This window comes from Trichoderma reesei (assembly GCF_000167675.1).
Source record: "Trichoderma reesei QM6a unplaced genomic scaffold TRIREscaffold_33, whole genome shotgun sequence".
NCBI lineage: Eukaryota > Fungi > Ascomycota > Sordariomycetes > Hypocreales > Hypocreaceae > Trichoderma > Trichoderma reesei.
Window position 1 is genome coordinate 123767 of NW_006711180.1, and position 22287 is coordinate 146053.

Consider the following 22287-nt stretch of genomic DNA (forward strand, 5'->3'; position numbering starts at 1 on the left):
TCAATGCTGTTTCATCTTTACTTATTCTTTTACGAACTCTGTCTGCTCCAATCGCTTTTCCTTGTCTTCTTCTCTTTTTGATGTATCTGTTTATAGACTTGCTTTTGTACGGATATTTAGACGACCTTTCGACCTACCTAGCTATAGAGGGACTATGAGACTTACGAAAAATAGAACACTTCTCACCGCGAACCGTTCCTTTTAGCCTAATCCAGACCCGGCTTGTATCTATAACCCATCTCTCGTGAAACGTCGAAAACGTGGGGGACTGCGGCTGAAAGCCGCAGATCTCATGGACTACTTACCTTGTCTTTGCATCCACCGGCTCTCATTGCGGCGCGCGTCGTCTCCTCCCTCTACCAGGCCAAAACCAGCTACTACTAATCCCACCATTACCTACTCGATACTGCACGAACCAAGGCTTCATCTAGTTTAATCCGCGCGAAAGCTTGCCACATGGCGTGATAGACCGGAAGACAAGAGTCCCAGCGTGCCGGTTCCCTTCCACACCTTTTCACCAGCCCGCGCCTCTTTTAGTAGATGGTCTTAAGAATTAGCTTTGGACGGGGAACCTGTAGAGAAGCAGAACAAGGAACGACGGAAAAGCAAGCTATTCGCTGTCTCAGCCATGTAGAGCTGGACCGGCTAGAAGCAAGACTATAGGCTTGGAACTAGCACTTTGTGGGGGGCAGCAGGCAGCTCTTGTTTTATTCTAGTGAACCGCTGGAAGAACGAAAGCAGGTATTCAGGGAATGGTAATAAAAGTCGTTACCTAAACTTTGCTACCTAGACAGGGCGAGTGCCGCGTAGTGGTAGCTCGATTAGGGGGCTTCAAGCGCGGCCCTCGTCTAGAGGCTATAATGGTGCGCAATCCATGCCGTTTCCACTCGAGCTTGCATTTTTGGCGCCTGTCTTCTAGTTTCGACAGGAGGGGGAAAGAGTGGAGGCGAGAGACTTCATTAGCACTCTAGGCCAGGCTTGTAGACGACGTTGGCCGATTCCTTGTGTTTTGTTGGTTGTTGGGGCGTGGGAAATGCTTATCTTGACCACACCCAAGTAGTACTCGTTGTCAGAACAGCGTACCTAGGCAATGGCCGTGATTCTCAGGACTTGCAAGACACGGTGGCAGTGGGTTTCGCAAAGCTGGACAGTGAAAGTGCGGCGGAAGAGCGTATTGGATGGAGAACACTGCAGATCAGGGTCTTAGTGCCATGGGCTATTGAGGGGGGAGGTAGAATTGCTGAGCTGTCAAGAAGGTGCGTGTATGTAGCAAAGCCGAGAGAGGCGCAGGCGAGTGTTTGATTTGATTACCTGTGGGTTTGGAGCTGCTCTCAGCTTCAGCCTCACTTGTGGGAGAGGCAAAAGAGGTGAACGGGGTCATGTACTCGCCAAAGCAGGTTTCGCTTCTTGGCATTGACCTCCTTGCAATTTGGGGACACAGAGACGCAAAGGTTGGGGACTCTGGGTACAGCGACGGGCGTACTTCCATACACGTGTAGGTGTCTGTATGGGTTGTAGGTACGTATACACGGTTTTTAAGAGGTACGGTACGAAAATGTTGAGACCAAGAGTAGACTTGGGAGAGGGAGAGAGTGGAGCTGTCAACAGGAGACAAGAGGGGCATCGTGAGGGGGTGTATCGACGAGGAGTTGCAGCAACTATTGATGCCATGCGAGCTGCCCGTAAATATCTCGTACCGTCTCCATTTTTCCTCGACCAAATAAAGCGAGCCAAACGGCGATGCCATCGTGATTTCTCCTCTTCTGGCTCTCTGTGGCGTGAACTGAGACCTGGAGAGGGCGCAAATGCTGGACAACCTGAGACCGCACGTCAGTAGTGTAGCTGAAAGCCAGCGGAAAAGCTTCCGTCAACACCTAGGCGAGCTGCTATCACCATGCATTAGCCACTGCGGCATGTGGTCTGGGGCGATCCCCCCCAACTAGATGGAGCCGGACCTTTTCTCCGGTCGACTACTGCAGGTAGTCTTGCAGACGGGCAAGGGAAGGCAAAAGACAAAAGGCGGAGTTGGTTTCGAGCTGTGGAATAACAGCATGAAAAGAAGCCATAGTCTGGTCTCAAAGAGATGGGCCGCACACCAGGAACATCGTCTCACTACTCAAAGATGCTGCAATACTGTCTATGCAAAGAAATGATTCAATCCGTATCCAGTGCGAAAGTAGACAAGATGCTGCCAAAGAAACGCTTGACCGATGAATTTGTTGGTGCAGGGAGACGATGGGAAATGCAAGCGGCTCTGATACAGTTCCGGGGATTCACCAACGTCCAGAAACAAGGATAAAGACTGGACCTTGTCTTCATCAGCGGCCATTGCTTCGGAAATAATTCTCGTAATCATGCAGTGGAAGGTGGATGCGGAGACGCAGTAGGATTTACCTTATGCCAACCAGCGGCCGCCCCGATCCGAAGCTGCTTCGGCACCTTTAAGTGATTCACGGCCTCCTCCCTCCTCGTTCATCGGCCGCATTGCGGTCGGCCTTAAACCAGCGCAATCAGTAGTCTCGACGCGGTCAATGCCATCGTGTCTGGGGTATATCAAGCCAGGACCGCTTGGGGTTCATGTCAGGCGGCGCGTCTATAAACCCTACAGAGTCCCCCGAGATTATCAAGTCGAGACTCTAAACCCCTTGGAGAACCAGAATCGTCACTTAGTGCACTAATAACCGATTGGCTCCAGGATGATGGCAAGTAAAACGGCGCCGCCATTTGAAGCGGCCGGAAGAGCGGCCGTAGGGGAGAGTATCCGGTCTCGAGCGGGTCGGTGATCTGCTCCATATACTACTAGATTCAGCGCCGCTGCGAACCAAGTCGTCCCAATAGAGGTAGACAGGGGAAACTGTTCGAGACGCTTTGTCTGGTAGATGAAATAGTATTCAGCAGCTCAATTAGGGTTGTCTTCATAGACAGGAGGCAACGGGAGACTCGATAATGATCAGAAATAGCCGACTTCACAGACCGCACTTTGAACGCTCTGCCAAGCTACCCCAGGCAGACCGATGCCCACTTAGGCAGATAGTGACATGTTGTCGAAGCCAGCTGTCAATCAAGGCTAATCTCTGTCATCTATGCAAGACGTCCCTCGTCAGCGCAAAGCGGACCAAGTGATGCAGGATTCCAAAGGCGAAGGCCGATGCAGCGGGATCATCAGGCACGGAACGTTGGACATCTGCAGAATAGCGTTCAAGCCAGGGCAAGGACCCATGGTGTCGATGCCGGTTTCAATCCGAGTTCTGTAGGAGTCTCACACGGGTGGCTGAATTGATTCCGCAGACTGCGGTGTACAGTAGTGAAGCGCAGGGCGGGGGACTCAAGTTCATGGTGGTGAAATAACTGCTCTCGACAGGCCTTGGCTGGATCTCTCCTGGGGCATGGATTTCAAGCGAGGGCCAAAGCGATCAGCACGCTATTGGACAAGCTTTGTTAACAACCTCCCAAAAAGGCAAAAAACAGTGAAGGGAACAATAGTAGACGTAATAAACGGCGGTAGAGAGTTGCAAACGTGCATGTATGAGAGAGAACGAAGAGGCACGACGGACCAAATTCGAATCGTCTGGCCATTCCCCAGATGGAGGGAGGGTAGGCATTTCATTCAAGAAACTTCTTACCTCTGGTTTCTCTCCTTTCGCTCGCACCGTCATTTCCTTCGGTTTGACAATGTCCTCCCCCAAAACAAGCCAAGCCCAGCCGCAGAGCACCAGAACACCTGGTCTGGAGAGCTGAGCAGAACCGGCTTCTGCATGAGCAACCTGGAACCTGGCAACAGAGCAAATGGCACGCCGTCGAGTCTCCTCCAGTCTTGTCGAGTCCCCTCTTAGAGGGCTGAAAATAGCAGAGCCCACACAGGCGTTCCAATCGCTGGTTGGACAGCCATCCATCATGCGGTGGGTAAACAGCAGCGGGCCAGCGAAATAGCGAGCATCAAGCGTGAAGAAATTGGCCGAGGTTGACCGAGCCGTTTCGGTGGCGGTCCAAGGGGGGAAGGGCGGGAGAAGCGCGCTAGAAGGCCAATCGAAGCTTTCGTTTCCTTCTTTTTGCTGTCATTCCGGTCCCACAAGAGACCAGGGGGGAGGGGTGTGATAATCTCGCGTTGAACCAACGTCTGGCGTCGTAGATGGGTACGAAATGCTCCATACAGACCAGCGGAACGGCACTAGTGGTAGTCGGACAAGCGTTGGACATCCCCTCCCTTGCTGAAGAAATCTCCACGAGGGAACCCTGTTAGCCTGGCTCAGGTCTGGTGTGGATGATGACATAGATCAACACATACCTAGTACCTTGAGAGACAGAGAAGCGAGAGAGAGGTCGTGTGAGAATGGCGATGGAACTGTGGCAGAAGAACCGCAACGAGCACCAGTGATACGCAGCTTGACTCTCCCCCGTTCCAATGACAAACAGACAATATAGTGTGTAGTAGGAGAAAAGAGCTCTGGCCAGCTCCAGCCTGTGTCCGAAACGGCTGAGAGCTGAAGTGATGCGACTCCATCAGAACCCACTCACCGACTCCGTGCAAGCGCCTTAGCCTGCGTGTTTGCGGATGCCCTCAGCGGAAGAAAGCAGACCACTCATCTGCGTGCCGGGGCACACCTGCGTCCAGAACACAGAGTACCCAGCCATGTCGGCTGCCAACCTCCAGGAAGGCCCTCCACCTCATGCGTTGCTCCATACAATGCGGCCGTATCGCACTTGCAATCAACATGAGGTTGGCAAGTCCACTAAAAGCCGCATCGTGAGACTCGGAGACCAACAACTTGAGGGCTCTCCGAGGAGTTAGTTGTTCGTTCGCACACCCCCAAAGAACCATCACTCAAAGAGGATGGGGGGCCGAAGAAGACAAATAGTTTGATGCTCAAGTATCTGTGCGAGCTGCTTGGCACGTATGGGGGAGCAGCGGCTGGCCTTGTCTCCTTACGAGCAATAAATCGAGACGAGTCAGGCGATGCGATCGAGCTCTTTCCTTGGGCCGCCGCATTTCGACTCTGGCTCATCCAGCAACACAGGCTTCCCTTGCGTAATCAATCTGCATGTCTTTGACACTTTTGTACTGTGTACTCGTACCGTGCAAACTGTGATGCTTCAAAGAAACGGCGTGATGCGTCGGCAGTTGAGGGCCAACAACAACAAGGTATGGGGACGTTGGACGATCCAATGGAGAAAGGGGGCTTCTGCCAAGCGTGTAACATCGGCCTCTTCTAGTGCCGTCGTCGTCGTCCCCTCTCCGTCCGTCCGTCCGTCCGTCTCTGCAGGCTATCGTGGTCGACCAGACGGTGGGATGAAGCCATCAGAACCTAGACTTTCTAGTGCCAGGCGGTTCAGGGGCTCTTGTTGTCGATCAACACTGGCTAGCCCAGAACGGTCCGGGGCGGGAATCGCGCCTATGATGTGTTGCTGTAACTTCTCACAAAACGCTCCGGAGGCCAGTCCGGCAATAGGGCCTCATCGACAAGGCGATAGCAGCGGTGATGCAAGGTGTCAAGGGAGCTTGAGACATTGGGTAGCATCACTAGGTGGTAGTGCCCACACGATGCCACCTCACTCCAGATAGAGCCAGCCTCAAGCGACGCAGCGTGTCACATCCATCTGTGGCTGGCGTCTTTTATGCTTCTGCCTGGAGGAGGCGTCTCCTGCGCCCGGCCAACCGGCTTCGAACCGCCCGGCTTCGCGCCGCGTTATCCAGCCGATGCAGGGCGTCTACCATCGTCAGTTACTTCATCCCAGGCCAGCAAATGTTGACGCCTTCAGGGTATACTTGACGCGTGCATGTACGGTACTCCGTACGAAGCACTGTATTCAGACGAGGTAGGGTTGTGAAAAGACAAGGTTCTCCGCATCTTGCGACAAGAAGACCAAAATGGCCATAAGACGCGGAAAAGGCAAAAAACAGACGTCGAAACTCCGCTGTGGCTCTACGTCAGCATTGTCTGAAGTGTTTGCATTGTTTGTGCCACGTTGACAGAGTGGTCTCGATATCCTTGTCTATAACGACTGACACACTCGTCGTTACTGAAGATGAGATGAACCCAGCATGCGCATGCTTTTCTCCCTTGGCGACAGGAGGAGGGGAGCAGCAACAAGACTCGATGCGGAGTCACCGGCAAAGGCAGTTGTGAAATAGCTGGTGAGTGCTGGTGTTTGTTCGTCCGGTCGCTCGCAGTGCCATATCATATGTCAACAAGGCCCGCTAATCGAACATGCAGATATGGCAGGCAAGCAACGATGCCGTCTGCGGCGTCAGCAGTGGATTAGATCTCATCACGGAGTCCGGGTCCCAGATCGATGCCGCCCCACGCAAATCGTAAGGCGAGTAATGGCAGATGGTGACCCTTGATGCCTAGGGAAGCCGATGGTACGATAAGTCAGCAGAAGCCTCGCACAAAGCCCAGATGTTCTGTCTTGCCGTATACTATTGCCCTACAGTCTCCTCCACTGCCTTGCCTCGTTCGCTGCCCTGCTCGGCCCTGCTCTGCTCCAGCATAGGGACACGTGCAACAGTCGCCGGCTTCTCAACGTCTAAGTGAACAACATCTTTGGTCGTGACGATTGCCGCCAAGAGCTGCAGAAAGTCGCAACGCTCGACGGTTATTCTGCCGTAACGCCATTGATATTGCCGTTGAACCGCAAGGAAACGGTAGCGGAAAGCCTTGACGAGTTGCTACTTTGGAATTGTGCCATGGAGCACCCCGAAATACTGTTCCCATGGTAGGATTTGGCGGGATCCATAGGATCACAGTCAAGAGCACATGTCGCTCATCCTTGCCGTCATCCTCCCGCAAGCCCCTGCTTTACCGTCGACGATGGTCCCGCTAGCCATGCAGGCTGTCCAGATTGCCCGTGTCCCTGAACTGACAAAGCGTGGAGCTGGACATTATCGTGATAAAGATGCCAGAGTATCTCTCCATGGGCTAGGAGACGTTGAGCCAGACCCAATGGCACGGGTCGTCTAGGCGATTATCCAGGCCAGATGCCACGACGTGCTCCCTCGCAGGCACGCATTTCACAAATGACTGAGAGCAAATCACCAGTATGTCGCCGTGGATGAGGAGGAGTGCCAATGCGTGCGAGACAAGGTCAGAATGCGGACCTTGGTTGACACTCGTCCCTAAGGCACAGCTACTGGAGACACTTCTGTGTCACCATCCACTGATTGCTGGTTGTAAGCAGCTTTCGAAGGCCAGGTCAAATGATTATTCAGAGTTCTGACAGCGCAGAGGCAATGACCGCACCTCCCGGGCTACACAAGCTGCCAGACACCTGTTTGCTTCTCCGTAAGCGTCGCGCATGCGTGGCACAGACGGACTCATCGACAGGAAGGTAGACGCAGAGCTGCCGAGCCATCGAGCAGATCCTCAAGGATCCTGAGTGTCCGCTCCATAGGGGTGAGAGCATCGCTGCTGTGCGACAGATGGAGTATCGGCGCCCAGATATGTGACAATCTGTAACCACGGAGATACACGTTGGTGACATGGCAACCACCGTCACCAGGTTCAGTCGTCATATTCATGCCGTTGCCAGTATGTAGTACCTAGTTATGTGCACTCATAGTGTAGGTATCAAGTTGTGATGATGAAGCTGACAGCGGGGAGCTGTTGTGCTCGCGGAAAGCCGCTGTAGATGGATGTCCAAGGGCCAGAATCTCAAGGGACGGCGGCAACGGCCATGGCATATCCACGTATCAGCTTCACCAGCTCCACCAAGTCCGACACTACCGCTCTCAACGTTCCCCATCGCGGCAAGATCCTACCGGCTCCCGGGTGGAAACATGCAGAGGCGTCCCGAAAGCCGGGTCTCGGCTCCTGCAGGATCGTCTTCCTCCTTCATCCGACTCTGAGGGTGGAGTCTGGTCGACGATATCCGTCCGTGCTCGACGTTCGCTACGGCGTTTATCCGCCTCAGGACGGAATCGAACTGCTTTGGTCTGAACCACAGACATTGAGAATCGCCCACATGATCTCGAGGGCCTTCGAGGGGGCATCGGGGAGTGTCGCTCATACCTCACCGAAGCCAAGAAGGCTGAACTTGTCCATGCTGAGCTTGTGTGGAGTTGGACCCCGATCTTCTCCAATTCTTTTGGCGGGTTGATTGACTGATAGCAAACACCGATTGGACAGGATTCTGCCTTAATCGCGGCAGAACTCTGGCTCATCGGCTTAATGCCGGTTAAAGCACGGCTGAACCCTGTTAGCTCAAACCTGATGGCGGGGATGATCGCGGGGAAACTCGTCCAATCTGGAGACGGTTTGTTCCTCGTGATTGATTCCTACCAGAGAGGGCGCAGCTTTCGGAGAATCCTGCAGCTGCTGGGATCGCGACAATGCCTGCCGAGAGGAGAGAGTAAGTCCGCGAGCGAGAGCACAGAAGAGGAGCTGCTACATACATCTGCCTATTTGCTATACAGTATCTTCCGAAGTTCTCACGACTACCCTTGGCAAAGATGGAGAGCCCACGCATCCGTCCAGTCTGACCGACGGCTATATAAGCTGCTTGTCCCGTTCCTGTGCCTGATGTCTATCTGCCGTTGGCCTCCTCATCCTCATCTCCCTGTTGTCTGTCTCCTCTTAGTGCTTCAGTGACGCTAGGTTCGGTCACTTTGTCCCCCCTTCGTTGCTCTGGTGTGTCCAAGGTCTACCCTGCAGTGGTTTTGAACCCTTGATATCCTGCTTGAGCATCCGCGTCGCCATATAGAGCAGCATATTCTTCTATCTCCAAAGATCCCCTCACCGAGAGTTCTATTCACCCGACCCTTGCCTTGTCATCCAGTCCTTCCATCATGGCTGATATTGATGTTGAGGCCATCTTGAAGAAGCTCACCCTGGCCGAGAAGGTCGATCTGCTGGCTGGTGAGTTGTCACGCTATTTGATAGTTGTTCATTTACGCCATGTCCCAAAATCTACATAGCAATGACCGAACATTCAATCTGGCTCCCTATATCGAATCATTGTCTGACTGAACAAGGTATCGACTTCTGGCACACAAAGGCTCTCCCCAAGCATGGAGTCCCCTCTCTCCGCTTTACAGATGGCCCCAACGGCGTAAGAGGGACCAAGTTCTTCAATGGCGTCCCTGCGGCCTGCTTCCCTTGCGGCACGTCGCTCGGTTCCACATTCAACCAAACTCTGCTCGAAGAGGCAGGTAAGATGATGGGCAAAGAGGCCATCGCTAAGAGTGCGCATGTGATCCTCGGCCCGACTATCAACATGCAACGCTCCCCTCTCGGTGGACGTGGCTTCGAGTCGATTGGTGAGGATCCGTTCCTGGCGGGCTTGGGAGCTGCGGCTCTCATCCGCGGCATTCAGAGCACTGGAGTGCAGGCTACGATCAAGCACTTTTTGTGCAATGATCAGGAGGACAGGCGCATGATGGTGCAGAGCATCGTCACGGAGCGGGCTCTCCGTGAAATCTACGCACTCCCGTTCCAGATTGCTGTGCGAGACTCCCAGCCGGGTGCGTTCATGACGGCGTACAATGGCATCAATGGCGTGTCGTGCAGCGAGAACCCTAAATATCTTGATGGGATGCTTCGAAAGGAATGGGGTTGGGATGGCCTAATCATGAGCGACTGGTACGGCACATACAGTACCACAGAAGCCGTTGTGGCAGGCCTCGACCTCGAGATGCCCGGACCTCCACGCTTCCGAGGAGAAACACTCAAGTTCAACGTCTCCAACGGAAAGCCCTTTATCCACGTCATTGACCAGAGGGCTAGGGAAGTTCTTCAGTTCGTCAAGAAGTGTGCTGCCTCCGGAGTGACGGAGAACGGCCCCGAGACGACTGTCAACAACACCCCCGAAACGGCAGCTCTCCTCCGGAAGGTTGGCAACGAGGGCATCGTGCTGCTGAAGAACGAGAACAACGTTCTGCCCTTGAGCAAGAAGAAGAAGACGCTGATTGTCGGCCCCAACGCCAAGCAGGCCACATACCACGGCGGAGGCTCTGCCGCACTCAGGGCCTACTACGCAGTCACTCCCTTTGACGGCCTCAGCAAGCAGCTCGAGACGCCGCCATCGTACACCGTCGGCGCCTACACCCACCGCTTCCTCCCCATTCTAGGCGAGCAGTGCCTCACGCCCGACGGCGCTCCGGGCATGCGCTGGAGGGTCTTCAACGAGCCCCCTGGTACCCCTAACCGCCAGCACATTGACGAGCTCTTCTTCACCAAGACGGACATGCACCTGGTGGACTACTACCACCCCAAGGCGGCAGACACGTGGTACGCCGACATGGAGGGCACGTACACCGCCGACGAGGACTGCACCTACGAGCTCGGCCTCGTCGTCTGCGGCACGGCAAAGGCGTACGTAGACGACCAGCTCGTCGTCGACAACGCCACCAAGCAGGTCCCCGGCGATGCCTTCTTCGGCTCCGCCACCCGCGAGGAGACGGGCCGCATCAATCTCGTCAAGGGCAACACGTACAAGTTCAAGATCGAGTTCGGCTCCGCACCCACCTACACCCTCAAGGGCGACACCATCGTCCCCGGCCACGGCTCCCTCCGCGTCGGCGGCTGCAAGGTCATTGACGACCAGGCCGAAATCGAAAAGTCCGTCGCCCTCGCCAAGGAGCACGACCAGGTCATCATCTGCGCGGGCCTTAACGCCGACTGGGAGACCGAGGGCGCCGACCGCGCGAGCATGAAGCTCCCCGGCGTGCTGGACCAGCTCATTGCCGACGTGGCCGCCGCGAACCCAAACACCGTCGTCGTCATGCAGACGGGCACCCCCGAGGAGATGCCCTGGCTCGACGCCACGCCCGCCGTCATCCAGGCCTGGTACGGCGGCAACGAGACGGGCAACTCCATTGCCGACGTCGTCTTTGGCGACTACAACCCCTCGGGCAAGCTGTCCCTCAGCTTCCCCAAGCGCCTGCAGGACAACCCCGCGTTTCTCAACTTCCGCACCGAGGCCGGGCGCACGCTGTACGGCGAGGACGTCTACGTCGGGTACAGGTACTACGAGTTTGCCGACAAGGACGTCAATTTCCCCTTTGGCCACGGCCTGTCCTACACCACTTTTGCCTTTTCCAATCTCTCCGTGTCTCACAAGGACGGCAAGCTGAGCGTGTCCCTCTCCGTGAAGAACACCGGCTCCGTGCCCGGCGCACAGGTGGCCCAGCTCTACGTCAAGCCCCTCCAAGCGGCCAAGATTAACCGCCCCGTCAAGGAGCTCAAGGGCTTCGCAAAGGTCGAACTGCAGCCCGGCGAGACGAAGGCGGTGACAATCGAGGAGCAGGAGAAGTACGTCGCTGCGTATTTTGATGAGGAGCGGGATCAGTGGTGTGTCGAAAAGGGTGACTATGAGGTTATCGTGAGCGACAGCAGCGCAGCGAAGGATGGGGTTGCGCTCAGGGGTAAGTTTACGGTGGGAGAGACGTATTGGTGGTCTGGCGTGTAAAGTCGTGCATCATCTTTGGCAGATTGAATCCAGTCACTTTGCATATAGCGCCGATGAAATGAGAACCAACGATCATTGTGAATCTCCTTTATTAACTTTGTATAATTAGGTTCAACTCGTAAAGGTAGTTCCTTTTGACGTCCATGACCGGAAATTTCGACCTAGAGCAGTACGGCCAGCCAGAGCTGGGGATAGCTACCTTCTTCCAGGTCCGGTTGGGTGTGATTCAAGGGAGTATTAATCGTGTAAGATTCATGTCTTCCGAGGCCAATTGCTCGTTGTGGCTTGTTCCTGCGAAGATGTCATATTGCATTAACATTGCAGGGTAGATTTCACCAAGTAACGAGCGAAATCGAACCAACTACCGAACAGCTAGCTGCCTTGACAGTCGAAATGACAAACCCACTCAATCATACCCTGGACCATAGACCGAGGAATTCCAAAGACAGCAGCAGCAACTATAAAACCCTTTGGATTCGCGAAATCTCCTTTCTGCCTTTGCTCCTCCGATAACCATGAGCTGCACTTCCCTCCACATACCGCATATGCAACAAACCTTGCCGAGGGATACCAAAACACCTCCTCATCATACCAAAAATCCAAGGGTAACAAAAGGAAGATAAAAAATCAACACAAAATCAACGCTTCCAACAGGACCAATTTGCCATATGAGCCAAAATGCCATGCCACCCTACAATCTCGTCCACCCTGCCAGCCGAGCCGTTCCGTCTCGTGCTGCACCATATCCCTTCCCCGTTCGAAAGACCCAACCTCTGCACAGAATGTGATTAAATAGGTCGATTGTTATATATTGCCGGACCTGGTAAATGCCACTCTGATCATGTTATGCCGAGTATCAGCTTGGGTATTTGTGTGGAAGCAGCCGCAAGCCAGAAATATCGGAGGGTCGCCTCAGTTCCTCTTCAAGTCTCCCGCCGCGTATGCCTGTCAGTATGCCACTCCTCTGGTTGAGGCACTTTCGGCACTTTTCGCCCTCCCTTTCTGAGTGCATCGCTCAGTCGTTGTATTATTATCGCGTCGTGACATTTCCAGATGTATCGAGTTCCCGAATTGACACAGCAAAACAAAATGCCGACTCAATCATTCAATCAGCTCGTGGTCGTCGTTGCACCGCACATTGGCAACAACCTCCGGGATACTCGCCTCTCGCAAGATGAACCCATGCTTCTCCACTACAACCTCTCCGCCGAGCGGCCCCTTGTCGTACATCATGCCGCCCTGCTGGTGATACCCGCCGCGGAGCCAGCGCTGCAGCCCCAGGGCTGCATTCGCCGCGTTGATGGCGACATGCCAGTTCTCAAGCCCTATGGTCATCCAGCCGACCACAGACAGGGTCTTGATGAAGCGTGCAGGGGGCGAGTTGTGACAGCTTGGCACGGCCGCGGCCATGACCCAAATGAAGACGCCAACTGCCGTCTTCCAAAATGGTACCGTCACCTCCCACACCAGCTCCCACAGCTTCAAGAAATCGGCCTCTGATAAAATCTCCGTGGTGGGCACTCGGGCCACAATGGCACGGTAGTAGACCGAAGCCGTCACGCGGATGCAGCGGTACATGGCGTCGTTCTTGGTCCTGGCCAGCCGGGCACTAGCGGTCTCGTCCACCAGGGCAGGTGGCGAACCGTTACTGGAAGACGCGGCATCGTGGCTCCTGGGCGAATCGTAGTCCGAGCTGCTTGCTGGGGAAGTCCCCGCCCCCTCGTATCCTGTCGTCTCCCACATGCAGTCATCACCTTCATCGGCTGGCCGGCTCGTTTCCTCATCCTCCTCATACAACGGGATGTTCTCCGGCATCCGATCCAGCCTGTTCAGCGCCCACAGAGCCGTTTCTGTGACATTTTGCAAGTCTTGCTCCGTTGGAGAGGGCGGCAGGGATTGTACCGTCTGTATCACAAGTCTTACATCATCCAGGATCTGGGCAGAGCTTCGGTGAAGCTTCAACGCTGATCCCGGGTCGACAAAGCGTGGCCACCCTGATAGGAAGGGGGAGTTGAAGGAGGTCTGATAGGGCACCATGAAGTCGTCACGAAAATCAAATTCCGGCTGTCCATAAATATCCGGCTCAATATCATGAGCGATAGCGATGGCAATGTCGTGACTGGGCGAGATTCGAATAGTTAGCACACTAAAACCAAAGAGGCGAGCTCGATGGCTGCGTAGCGATGGAACTGGAACAGCTGCCAAGGTAGTGACACTGCATGTTGGTTCATACACGCAGCAACACCAAGACAGGCTAACTGTTCCGGATCAAGGGGGTGGGAGATGGAGAACACGGCAAAAGGGTACTGATAACTACTGCAAGTAAAAGAATAGCAGGACACTTACATGAGCACCGTCTTGGCCAGGAAACCGCCCATCCCCAGGTCCTGGAGACCGCCCCTCATCCGGATCATGGTCTTGAGGCCCGCCATGTGGGCACGTAGCTCTTCGGTGGTGCCCCAGTACCACGAGTCCATGACCATCTGGGCAGCTCCCATGATGGCGGCATCTCCTGTCTGCGTTCTGGTAGAGCTAAGGTGCTCGTTGAGCATGCGGTGTACCACGCCCTTGTAGGCCCAGACGAGCATCTTGGGCACTCGGCCCGTCTCCTTGAGGAAACATACGGCCGTGTAGAGCACGATCTGTAGTAGTAGGGGATCCTTGATGGATAGCGGAACCCAGTGTTTCATGAACCGGCTCTCAGGATCGGGATTTCCGTCGATGGAGGCCTTGAATCGTGACAAGAGCTGCAGATCTAGAGAGGAAGCTTCAAATCAGTACCTGACACTAGTCATCACTTTGTTTCCCTCAGCTCCTGGTTCGACTCCAAGCCGGGCAATTCTCTCCATGCATCTTTGAAAATGCAGCATGTCTGGGGAGAGCACTAGCACTGATCCGAGTCCTTGCACCACTCGAATGGCGCATCGGAGGTGTTTGTCCGCCTACGTGGACACGTACATGTGCGCATAAGACTTACTGCAATAGGAAACAGACGAGGGGAGTAGGGGGAGGGAAGAGAGGGGGCAAGAGCTTGTCACATACGTATTCGGACCAGTTCAATGTTTAGCCTGGTCGGTTCCATGGGCAGGTTCCGCAGCTGATCGTCCAGTCCTCCTAACATGGCAGGCGGTTGAGCAGCCTGTTGCAAGGCGCGCATGAGTTGAGGGCCGTCAATGCTCCATTCGTCGTTGACGATGCGATTGGTGACCTTGAGGCGGGCCTGCAGGATTAGGCGCAGCATGGCGAAAACGGACTTGGGCTTGAGGGTGCCCGTTTCGTCGGTGACTACGACGCGAAAGGGCTCAGAAGAGCTGTGTGAAGAGGCATCCTGGTCATCTGGTTGGGCTAGGGAGATCATCTCGCCGTGAGCAACAACCGGTGTAGCCGAGGGCCGGTCCGCCATGCCGCTGGCAGCGACAACGCCCTCAACCTGGAGAATGGCATCCTGGATGTCGGATAGGTTGAGGTGGGCATATGCGCCCTCGAGCACGACCTTGACGTTCTTGGAGCTGCTGCCTGGGGATCCGGCAGTCGCGGGCCTGTGATGAGATGGCGATCATGTCAGCTTATAAGTGCAATCAATCGTGTGCGATAAAAGTGCGTGCGTCAGTGAGCTGTGAAAGAGCAGTTGGCAATAAGTATGAGCTGATGCTCTTTCTGCAGTCTCAGTAATAATTTCTTCTTTTTCTTTTGCCTCTCGGGTACCTCTCCTCCTTTCTTGTCTCTTTCTTGGGGGTCACTGTTGGAGTAGAGTATCATCTGATTGGAGGAGAGCACAGCATCTGCCGCGAAGCTGCAGACAGTTGACAAGGGGAGTGGGTTGGACGTCCGGCCTTGTGGGGGAGCTGAGGCCGTAGTCTGTCCACTCCCCACAAGCTTTCTCCGAAGTCCCTGTCCTGTCTGGCCCCCAAAAGAGACGACAGGTGGGCATGTGAGTGGGAAGGACGTGGGATGGTGCCAGTCAAGTTGAGGGTCTCCCTCTTTCGGCTCTCGTTTAGGGCTGCGATGCGGCGGGAAGTGATGGAACTAATACTGACCTCTTGGTGCTTCGCTTCGCGTTGTATTCGCACGTCGGCTGCGGGAATCGACGGACACAGTTGCTACACGGGCGGCCTTGGTCGCACTACAAGACAAGCTCGAGTCAGTCATCGCTGTCCCTAGAGTAATAGCGCTCTGCTTCGTCTTTCCGCCCATCCTTTTCGCCGTCATGTCCATCCAGTCGCCGGTTTCTCTGCGACTCGTATGCACGGGTCGATGACGAGATTCGGCGGCATCTGCTCGGAAGATAGCCGCCCCTGCCATCTCCAATCGCCAGGGGGTTCGGACAATGACATATATCTAGCTGCTGGCGCTCCTGGGACATGCGAAAAAGCAGCCCCTCAAAAAAGCAGTCTGGGGAGCCGTTGAAAGCAGCAGTTCGCCGTTTCTACTAACCCTTTGCTTGCGACGTCGACACTCGGTGCACGAATTGCCCCTGGCCTTGACGGTCATGTTTGCGCCTAACCGGCGATGATGGGGCATGTGCCCCTGCAGCTGCATCGTATCGGACATTAAACCTGAGCGCCGGCGCGGCGGAATTCTGTAGCGAGGCGGAAAAGAAGAGGGAAAAAAGGAAAAGCGAAAAAAAGGGAAAAAGTAAAGAAAATAAGGACCAAAAAGAGCGGAAGCGAAGCCGAGAGATGCGGTGAGGACTAGGGAGGGGAGATCGAGAAAGAAATAGAGCGACGACGGTTTTCTTTCTTAATCAAAAGCGTGCGCTCCCCCTACTCCCACACCAGACGGTCAGACGGAGCGAGATTTCTCTCGTTCGTATGTAGCCAGTGAGTGATGCAGCGATCCCGAAGAATGACGGTTCGACGGCTCGCGCCGCGTCGCTCAGCCGCAGATTCGTCGAGATTCGGCAGTCCGGCCCTATCGAGTCGGCAGACGGATGACGGGCGTGCGGATGGGCGTTTTGCACAGATTGGCAGAGTGAGGCTTGGGCTCCAGTAGCGTGCAGATTGCAGATTGCAGATTGCAGGTCGCAGGGCGCAGCTTGCGAGCTGCAGTGATCGATGTCGGACACGGACGGCGACAAGATGCGGGCTCTCGGCAAGCGAGGTGTCGTCAAGTGTCTTCTCCCCAGAGCAAAGGCGCAAGAGCGTCGAGGGTTGGCGATGTGCCGAGTCGGGCGTCGCAAAAACGCTGGATGCGCCGAGAGGGATGATGAACAAGGCGTGAGCCGGCTGTCGTCAGACAGCGAGGGGTGGAGCAACAAAAGAAGGGGAAAAGAGAGACAAGAGGTCACAGATGACGGTCACACAGAGACGACAGCGGCGACTGGGACAATGCAATGCGCCGTCTCGGAGCTGTGTCGCTCTCCCTTTCGCCACGCACAGACCAAAGAGGGACAGGCAAGAGTTGAGAGACGAGGCAGAGGTCGAAGGCCGAGATTCGCGAGGCCGGCCAGCTTGCGCTCCAGCAAATAGGCTCAGCGTCGAAGCAAGCGCTGATGGCTGGGGCAAAAGGGGCGGGATTTGAAGCCAGAAGATGATGACAGCGCTTTTTGTCGCCAAACCGCAGAAGATCGAATGGTTTTTGATTTGCGAATAGCTTCGTCTCTTTCCTCTCTCTCTCGTCCCGATATTCAGCTCTTGCTCCCGCTGCTTTTGGTTTCGGTTGTTCGATCAGGCTGTCCTTGACTCTTTTTTTCCAGCGTTCTCCAGACGACTAGAGACACGGGCGATTGCAGCGCAGCGACTCGGATGAGGGCAAAGGAAAGTCGGGTGTAACGCCAGTAGGGAGAGACCAGGATGGTTGAATCTCGATGCTTCGTGCCCAGGCCAGGTGCTTGCTTGACTGGGCAGCTCGTCGGCATTCCAGTGAGTGGAAGATGAGAAGCAGAGGTCCTCTCGACCTCGAATCTGTTATTTTCAGGGTCCCTTGGCCGCGGCGGCTTCGCTCGTTGCCTCCGGGATTGCGACAAGGACAAGACCCAAGACCAAGACCAAGACTGAGAACCAACGGAGAATTGTTCCGCCTTTCCCCTTGCTTCTTCACCCTCCACTTTCGGTCGTTCTTGCTTCTCTACCTACTAATATTCTCTGGCTTTTCGCCCCTCTTTTTGTGTTTCGTCTTGTCTCTCGTCTCTCTTCTATTTTTGTCTCTTGTCACGCCCTCGTTTTTGCCCTTTGGTAAGACGGATTTCGCTGCTTTGACGGAAGTCGAGAGTCCGGATCTCCCACCCGCAAGGCACAATGTATGCGATGTATCGTTTCCGAGTCAGTGACCTCGATCCGGCGAGCCACAATCCCACAATCCCACACAATCTGCCAAGCGGCACAGAAGCCGATCCAGGGCGGCGCGGCGACTAAGCGGGATGGTCTGATTTGGCCCGTGAGCCGGCTGCTGTGGCTGACGGGTCGCGGATCTTCTACATACTAGTAAGTACGATTGATCTGTTTTAGACCTTCAAAGTCCACCTCTTGTCGATGATGCAGTGTTTCTCGCCTATCTCTTGTTTGTCGCCTATATTCTGTAGCTTTGCTGAACGGATCTCTCCTTGTTCATTTCGCTGGCTTCCCTTCTCCTACCAGCTCACCGGATCAGATGCGTATCTACAGCACACCAAAAGAAAGTCGTTTCCCACACGCAGCGTTGCAGTGCATCGAGGTGCAGCTGCCGACAGCCCTTTCCCCCCCCCCCTCTCTCCCATCGAATCTTCCCCGTCCTTCTTCGCATCATCATAATGCATCATCTGAATCCTGCCAGGCCCTCGATGTGTCATCTACTGAGGGCCCTAAATCCTGCTGCTACTTCTGCTACCAATACTTATATAGTAACCCTCCACAATGATGGATGAATCATGGCGTTTTGCTCAAGTGCTGCCCGCGTGTGGGGGTTCCGACCTCGTGCCTTCTCCGTCCCCCGCATCTCGGCAAGCCTGTTAACGCCGAGCCTCATGTTCAACCACCGGCGCAGATCCGCTCGCTGCCAAGGCCGTGATGCGATTTCTTCTGCGATAAACGATGAATGCGACTTTCATTGGCGCTTATCATTGACTCACTTATATATTACCAATGCCTTCTCTGCACGGAGAATGGAACCAACAGCAGGCCGAGACCATGCGGCATTCGCCACCCAACAGCGCTTCGGCATTCTGGGCTCTCTTCAGTCCTCCGACCAACGACGAGAGGGGAACTTGTGGGAGGCAGTCTATGCCTTGGTGGCATAGAACTGTAAGACTTGCCTGTGACAACATTGAACGCACAGGGCAGCGGGCAGCGGGTGGATGGATACAGATGCTGCAGATTTAAACGTTTATTGCGTGTAATGGACAACCTACATACCCTGCACACATGTCCACTCCTCACCAACATCAAGAAATTGAAGACGTTTTCATGATTTCCAAGCTATATGCATCAAGCAAGCGGAGTCGATTCAGAAACTCAACATGCTGTATCACTGCCACAACGTATCCGATATGCTGACGCGCGGCGATACGCTTCACACACAGCGTTTGCATCAGAATGTCTTGCCTTCTCTCCCTGCACAACTCGCTACAAAGTACATTACGATGGTACCATTAGCACTAGGAAAGAGATAGAAGAGTCGAAGATATATTGCACCACCCAAGGTAGTTGCTCAATTCCTAGGCTATCCACCTTTTATATTCTTCCCCGATTCCCTTCCACACTCATCTCTCATTTCAAAATAGTAGCTCATTTTTTTGAAGCCGCCGTCATCCGTGGTATCGATCAAAGCATAACATCGTAAAACAAATATCCAGCCCAATCCCCCCTGCCTCCAGCACATTTAGAACAGAGAATATACACAATGAAGAGGAATGAAGTAAAAGAGAGAATAAGAAGAGGAAAACAGTCAAAGCCTCATCGTAACACAGGCGCGTTCCGAACCGCAGTATCCGCCTCCATCGGTTCTTATCACGACTAATACTGCAGGTAATCCGGCTTTCGTGCCATATTGACCGGAGGTGGGCCTTCATCGTCGTCAAGAGGGTAAGGCGGGATGGACGTCTCGGAGTCGCGAGGCCGATGGCCATAGTCAGGCAGGGGCGTCTTGGGAGGCAGAGGCGGCGGCTCCGGTCGGGTAGCTTGCCTGAGGGGCGGAGGCACTAGAGGCAGTTGATATCTTGGCTCCTCATCAGGGCTCGTGATGGCGATTGGGTCGTCGGAATAGGGTATCTTGTTGCTGTACTGGCTCGGAGACATCAAGTCGACCACAACCTCCTTCTCGGAGGCAGGGCTGATTCTTCCGAGCCGTGAATGGCCGGTTCCTGGCCGGATGTGGTCGTTGGAGGCTCGAGGCGAGGACAATGTGTTTGCCTGCAGGTGCAGAGTATCCGGCGCCGAGTCAAACGACGACCGACTGGCCGGGCTGTGCGGGCTGTGCGAGAGAGGCCCTATGGGAGAGTCACCGGGCAGCTCGACCGCAAAAGTATGCTCAAAGTTGCTCTCCGACGTCGACTGGACCAGCTCGGGCACGTTGGAAATCTTGCGTTCCCATCGCAGCTTTGCTCTGTGAATCTTGGCCAACCTGGTCGAGATGCCGTGGATCATCTTCTGCTCTTCCGCTCGCGACATGTATCGTCGAGTGCCGGTGCTGATGTCGCTGAGCCGATTCCATTCATTCATTCCAAACTCCCCGACTCCCACTTCGACGTTGAGGCGAAAGTAGTTTTCCACATTCACTCCACGCTTCGCCAGGTGCTCTCGGATCATGTACTCGTGAATCTTCTCGCAGCCTTCGATCTTGGCAATCATTTTTCTTCGCGCTTCCGCAAATTCGCCCAGGAAGCCCTCGTACCACACCTGCTGATTTGCGTCACTTCCCCTGGGCCGCTTGCCAGTCCCGACGCTGACAAACACTCCGACATCACGCCCCGGCCATTCGTTGAGGACGGCCTCGTCGAGAGCCTCTGGGGCGGGGTTGAAGGTGCCGGCACCGTCGTCGTGGAATAATGACTGGCCAATCTGGACGGGCTTGAAGGCGAGGCCGATGGAGCAAGTCGCCCGCCCGGCCTGCCAGATCTTGCAATCGAACTCCGGTGGCGGTTCCTTGCGTGAGTCGTAGGATCGTAGCAGCACGGGCGGAGTCCCTCGCGCGGAGCCCTTATACATTGCCGTAACGGCGCTGTGTGGTGTCTCTGGTCAGCTGTGTCATCACCTAGCAAAAGGCAGTTTGTCTCTTACGTTTTGCACCTATTTTCCCTTGCGTCATATAACCTTGCGTTCCCGTTGCCGTATCGTAGCGGGGTTGGCCGAGAAGACACTTGGCCGGACGGATGGCGCGCACTGAAGCTTATGGTGCTGGCGTTGCTGGAATGTCGCCTTGGAGAGCCCGAACCCGAGCGACGAGCGTTGAGCGGGTTCACAACTTCGGTGTCGCTGTCGTTGCCTTCCTTGTTGTTGACGGTATGCTCCCAGACTCCTTGCTTGATGGCCTCTTCCAGCTTGCTGGCCTTGAACAGCGTAGATCGATATGGAATGCCGGCGATCGTCTTGTCTGTCTCAAAGACCATCTTGGTCAAGCGAACGTACAGCTCCTTGCACGTCTCCAAGTCCAGGCGCAGCCGGCCGAGCATGATGGCGATCAGCCCGCCGGTGCCGGTGCCGACGATGAGGTCAAAGTGGTCGCATGGCTTCGGGATTTCGTGGCGGCGGGGGGCGCGGCCTTCGATCTCGACGAACGTGCGGTGCATGAGTTCCTGGATAATGATGAGCATGGAGTAGCCGCGAACGCCTCCTCCGTCTGTGCGAGCGCAGGTACCGATGGTCAGCAGCTGTGGCAAGAACTACAAGGAATCACGAGAGGAAACCTACCGAGTGAGAGGATGCGCAGAGGCGGCCCTTTGGTGGTGTCCGACCTCCGGACTCCGTACGAGTCCATCAAGTCGGGTCTGCGGTTCTTCTTCTTCGGTGCTTGAGGAGGTGCGAGGTCAAAGTTGTGGTCAGGCGTCGGCTCCTCGAGCGTCATAGTATTAGACCAAAGTAAGAATCAGCGCCAACCCCACAACCAGCTCGAGTTTGCTGCTCCTCGCGATCCGGATAAGCAACGCTGCCTGGGCAAAATTTTCGGGTCTGAGGCCTCTCAAAGTAAGTGAGAAATAATCAGAACCACGTTGTCTGGGATGCGACCAATCAATTTCCGGTACCGCCCAACTCTTTGGCGCTGCTGTGTCGCAATCGAGTGAGTCGCGGTCGCAAAGCGAATCACGGGATGTCGCCGAGTTTGCGACTTTGTAAGAAATCAAAAGTGGTCGCACAGTGATATCTCACGCATGAAGATGCGCAGTGAGCTATAAGCTGCCTTCTTCAGAGGGAGCAAAAAGAGAGGGAAAAAGAAAAGCGGAAAAATAAGTATCAAAAAGCAACAAGAGCAGAAGAAGCAGCCTAATAAGGCAGCGCTGCGACTGTCATGGTTGTTATGTATGTACTGATTCCCCGTCATCTGCTTTGTCCCGTCCTCAAGGCGCCGTGACGCAATCCACGGGTCCCCAGTACCTGCGCCTGGCAGCGGTAAGCTCGTACCTCAGCGAGGCGGAGGGGCAAGAGGCGCAGCCTTGGAGAACGAATTGGAACCGCCAGGCAACGTCACAGGGCCGCTGGTTCTTCGCCTGTGGGCCCCCGGCTGGTCACTGTCTCGCCGTGAGACGAACGCCTTTTGCTCGCTGGAGAGGGTGGGTGATCCGTCAGGAACGGGCTGTTCGGGAGTGTGGACGCTTGACCAGTACCGAAGATGCCGTCGATGAAAGATACCTCACAAGGCCGTGTTTAGACTCAGCTGTCATGCAAGCAAGAAGGCTCTATGCGATACCTTGAACTCCTTACGAAGACTAGAGAAGAGAAGCAACCAGAAGCCGGGAGAGACCAGAAAAGAGCAGAA

General features: G+C 54.9%; 3 protein-coding genes across 3 annotated transcripts; 1 reads left to right on the plus strand and 2 right to left on the minus strand.

The window, feature by feature from the left end:
* Positions 1–8491: 8491 nt before the first annotated feature.
* Positions 8492–11403, plus strand: cel3c (glycoside hydrolase family 3; the record flags this gene model as incomplete). The annotated part of the gene is made up of 2 exons (XM_006969467.1): positions 8492–8852; positions 8969–11403. The coding sequence occupies exons 1-2, from the start codon at positions 8783–8785 to the stop codon at positions 11401–11403; spliced, it is 2505 nt and encodes an 834-aa protein (XP_006969529.1). The 5' UTR covers positions 8492–8782.
* A 1254-nt stretch (positions 11404–12657) lies between these two features.
* Positions 12658–14156, minus strand: TRIREDRAFT_28353 (uncharacterized protein; the record flags this gene model as incomplete). Its single annotated transcript, XM_006969441.1, has 2 exons — positions 12658–13522; positions 13750–14156. Coding segments are annotated over 2 exons (1272 nt in total), but the record flags the coding sequence as incomplete, so codon positions are not given.
* Positions 14157–19331: 5175 nt separating this feature from the next.
* Positions 19332–21291, minus strand: TRIREDRAFT_70191 (uncharacterized protein; the record flags this gene model as incomplete). The annotated part of the gene is made up of 3 exons (XM_006969489.1): positions 19332–20535; positions 20595–21153; positions 21225–21291. The coding sequence occupies 3 exons, from the start codon at positions 21289–21291 to the stop codon at positions 19332–19334; spliced, it is 1830 nt and encodes a 609-aa protein (XP_006969551.1).
* Positions 21292–22287: the final 996 nt, after the last annotated feature.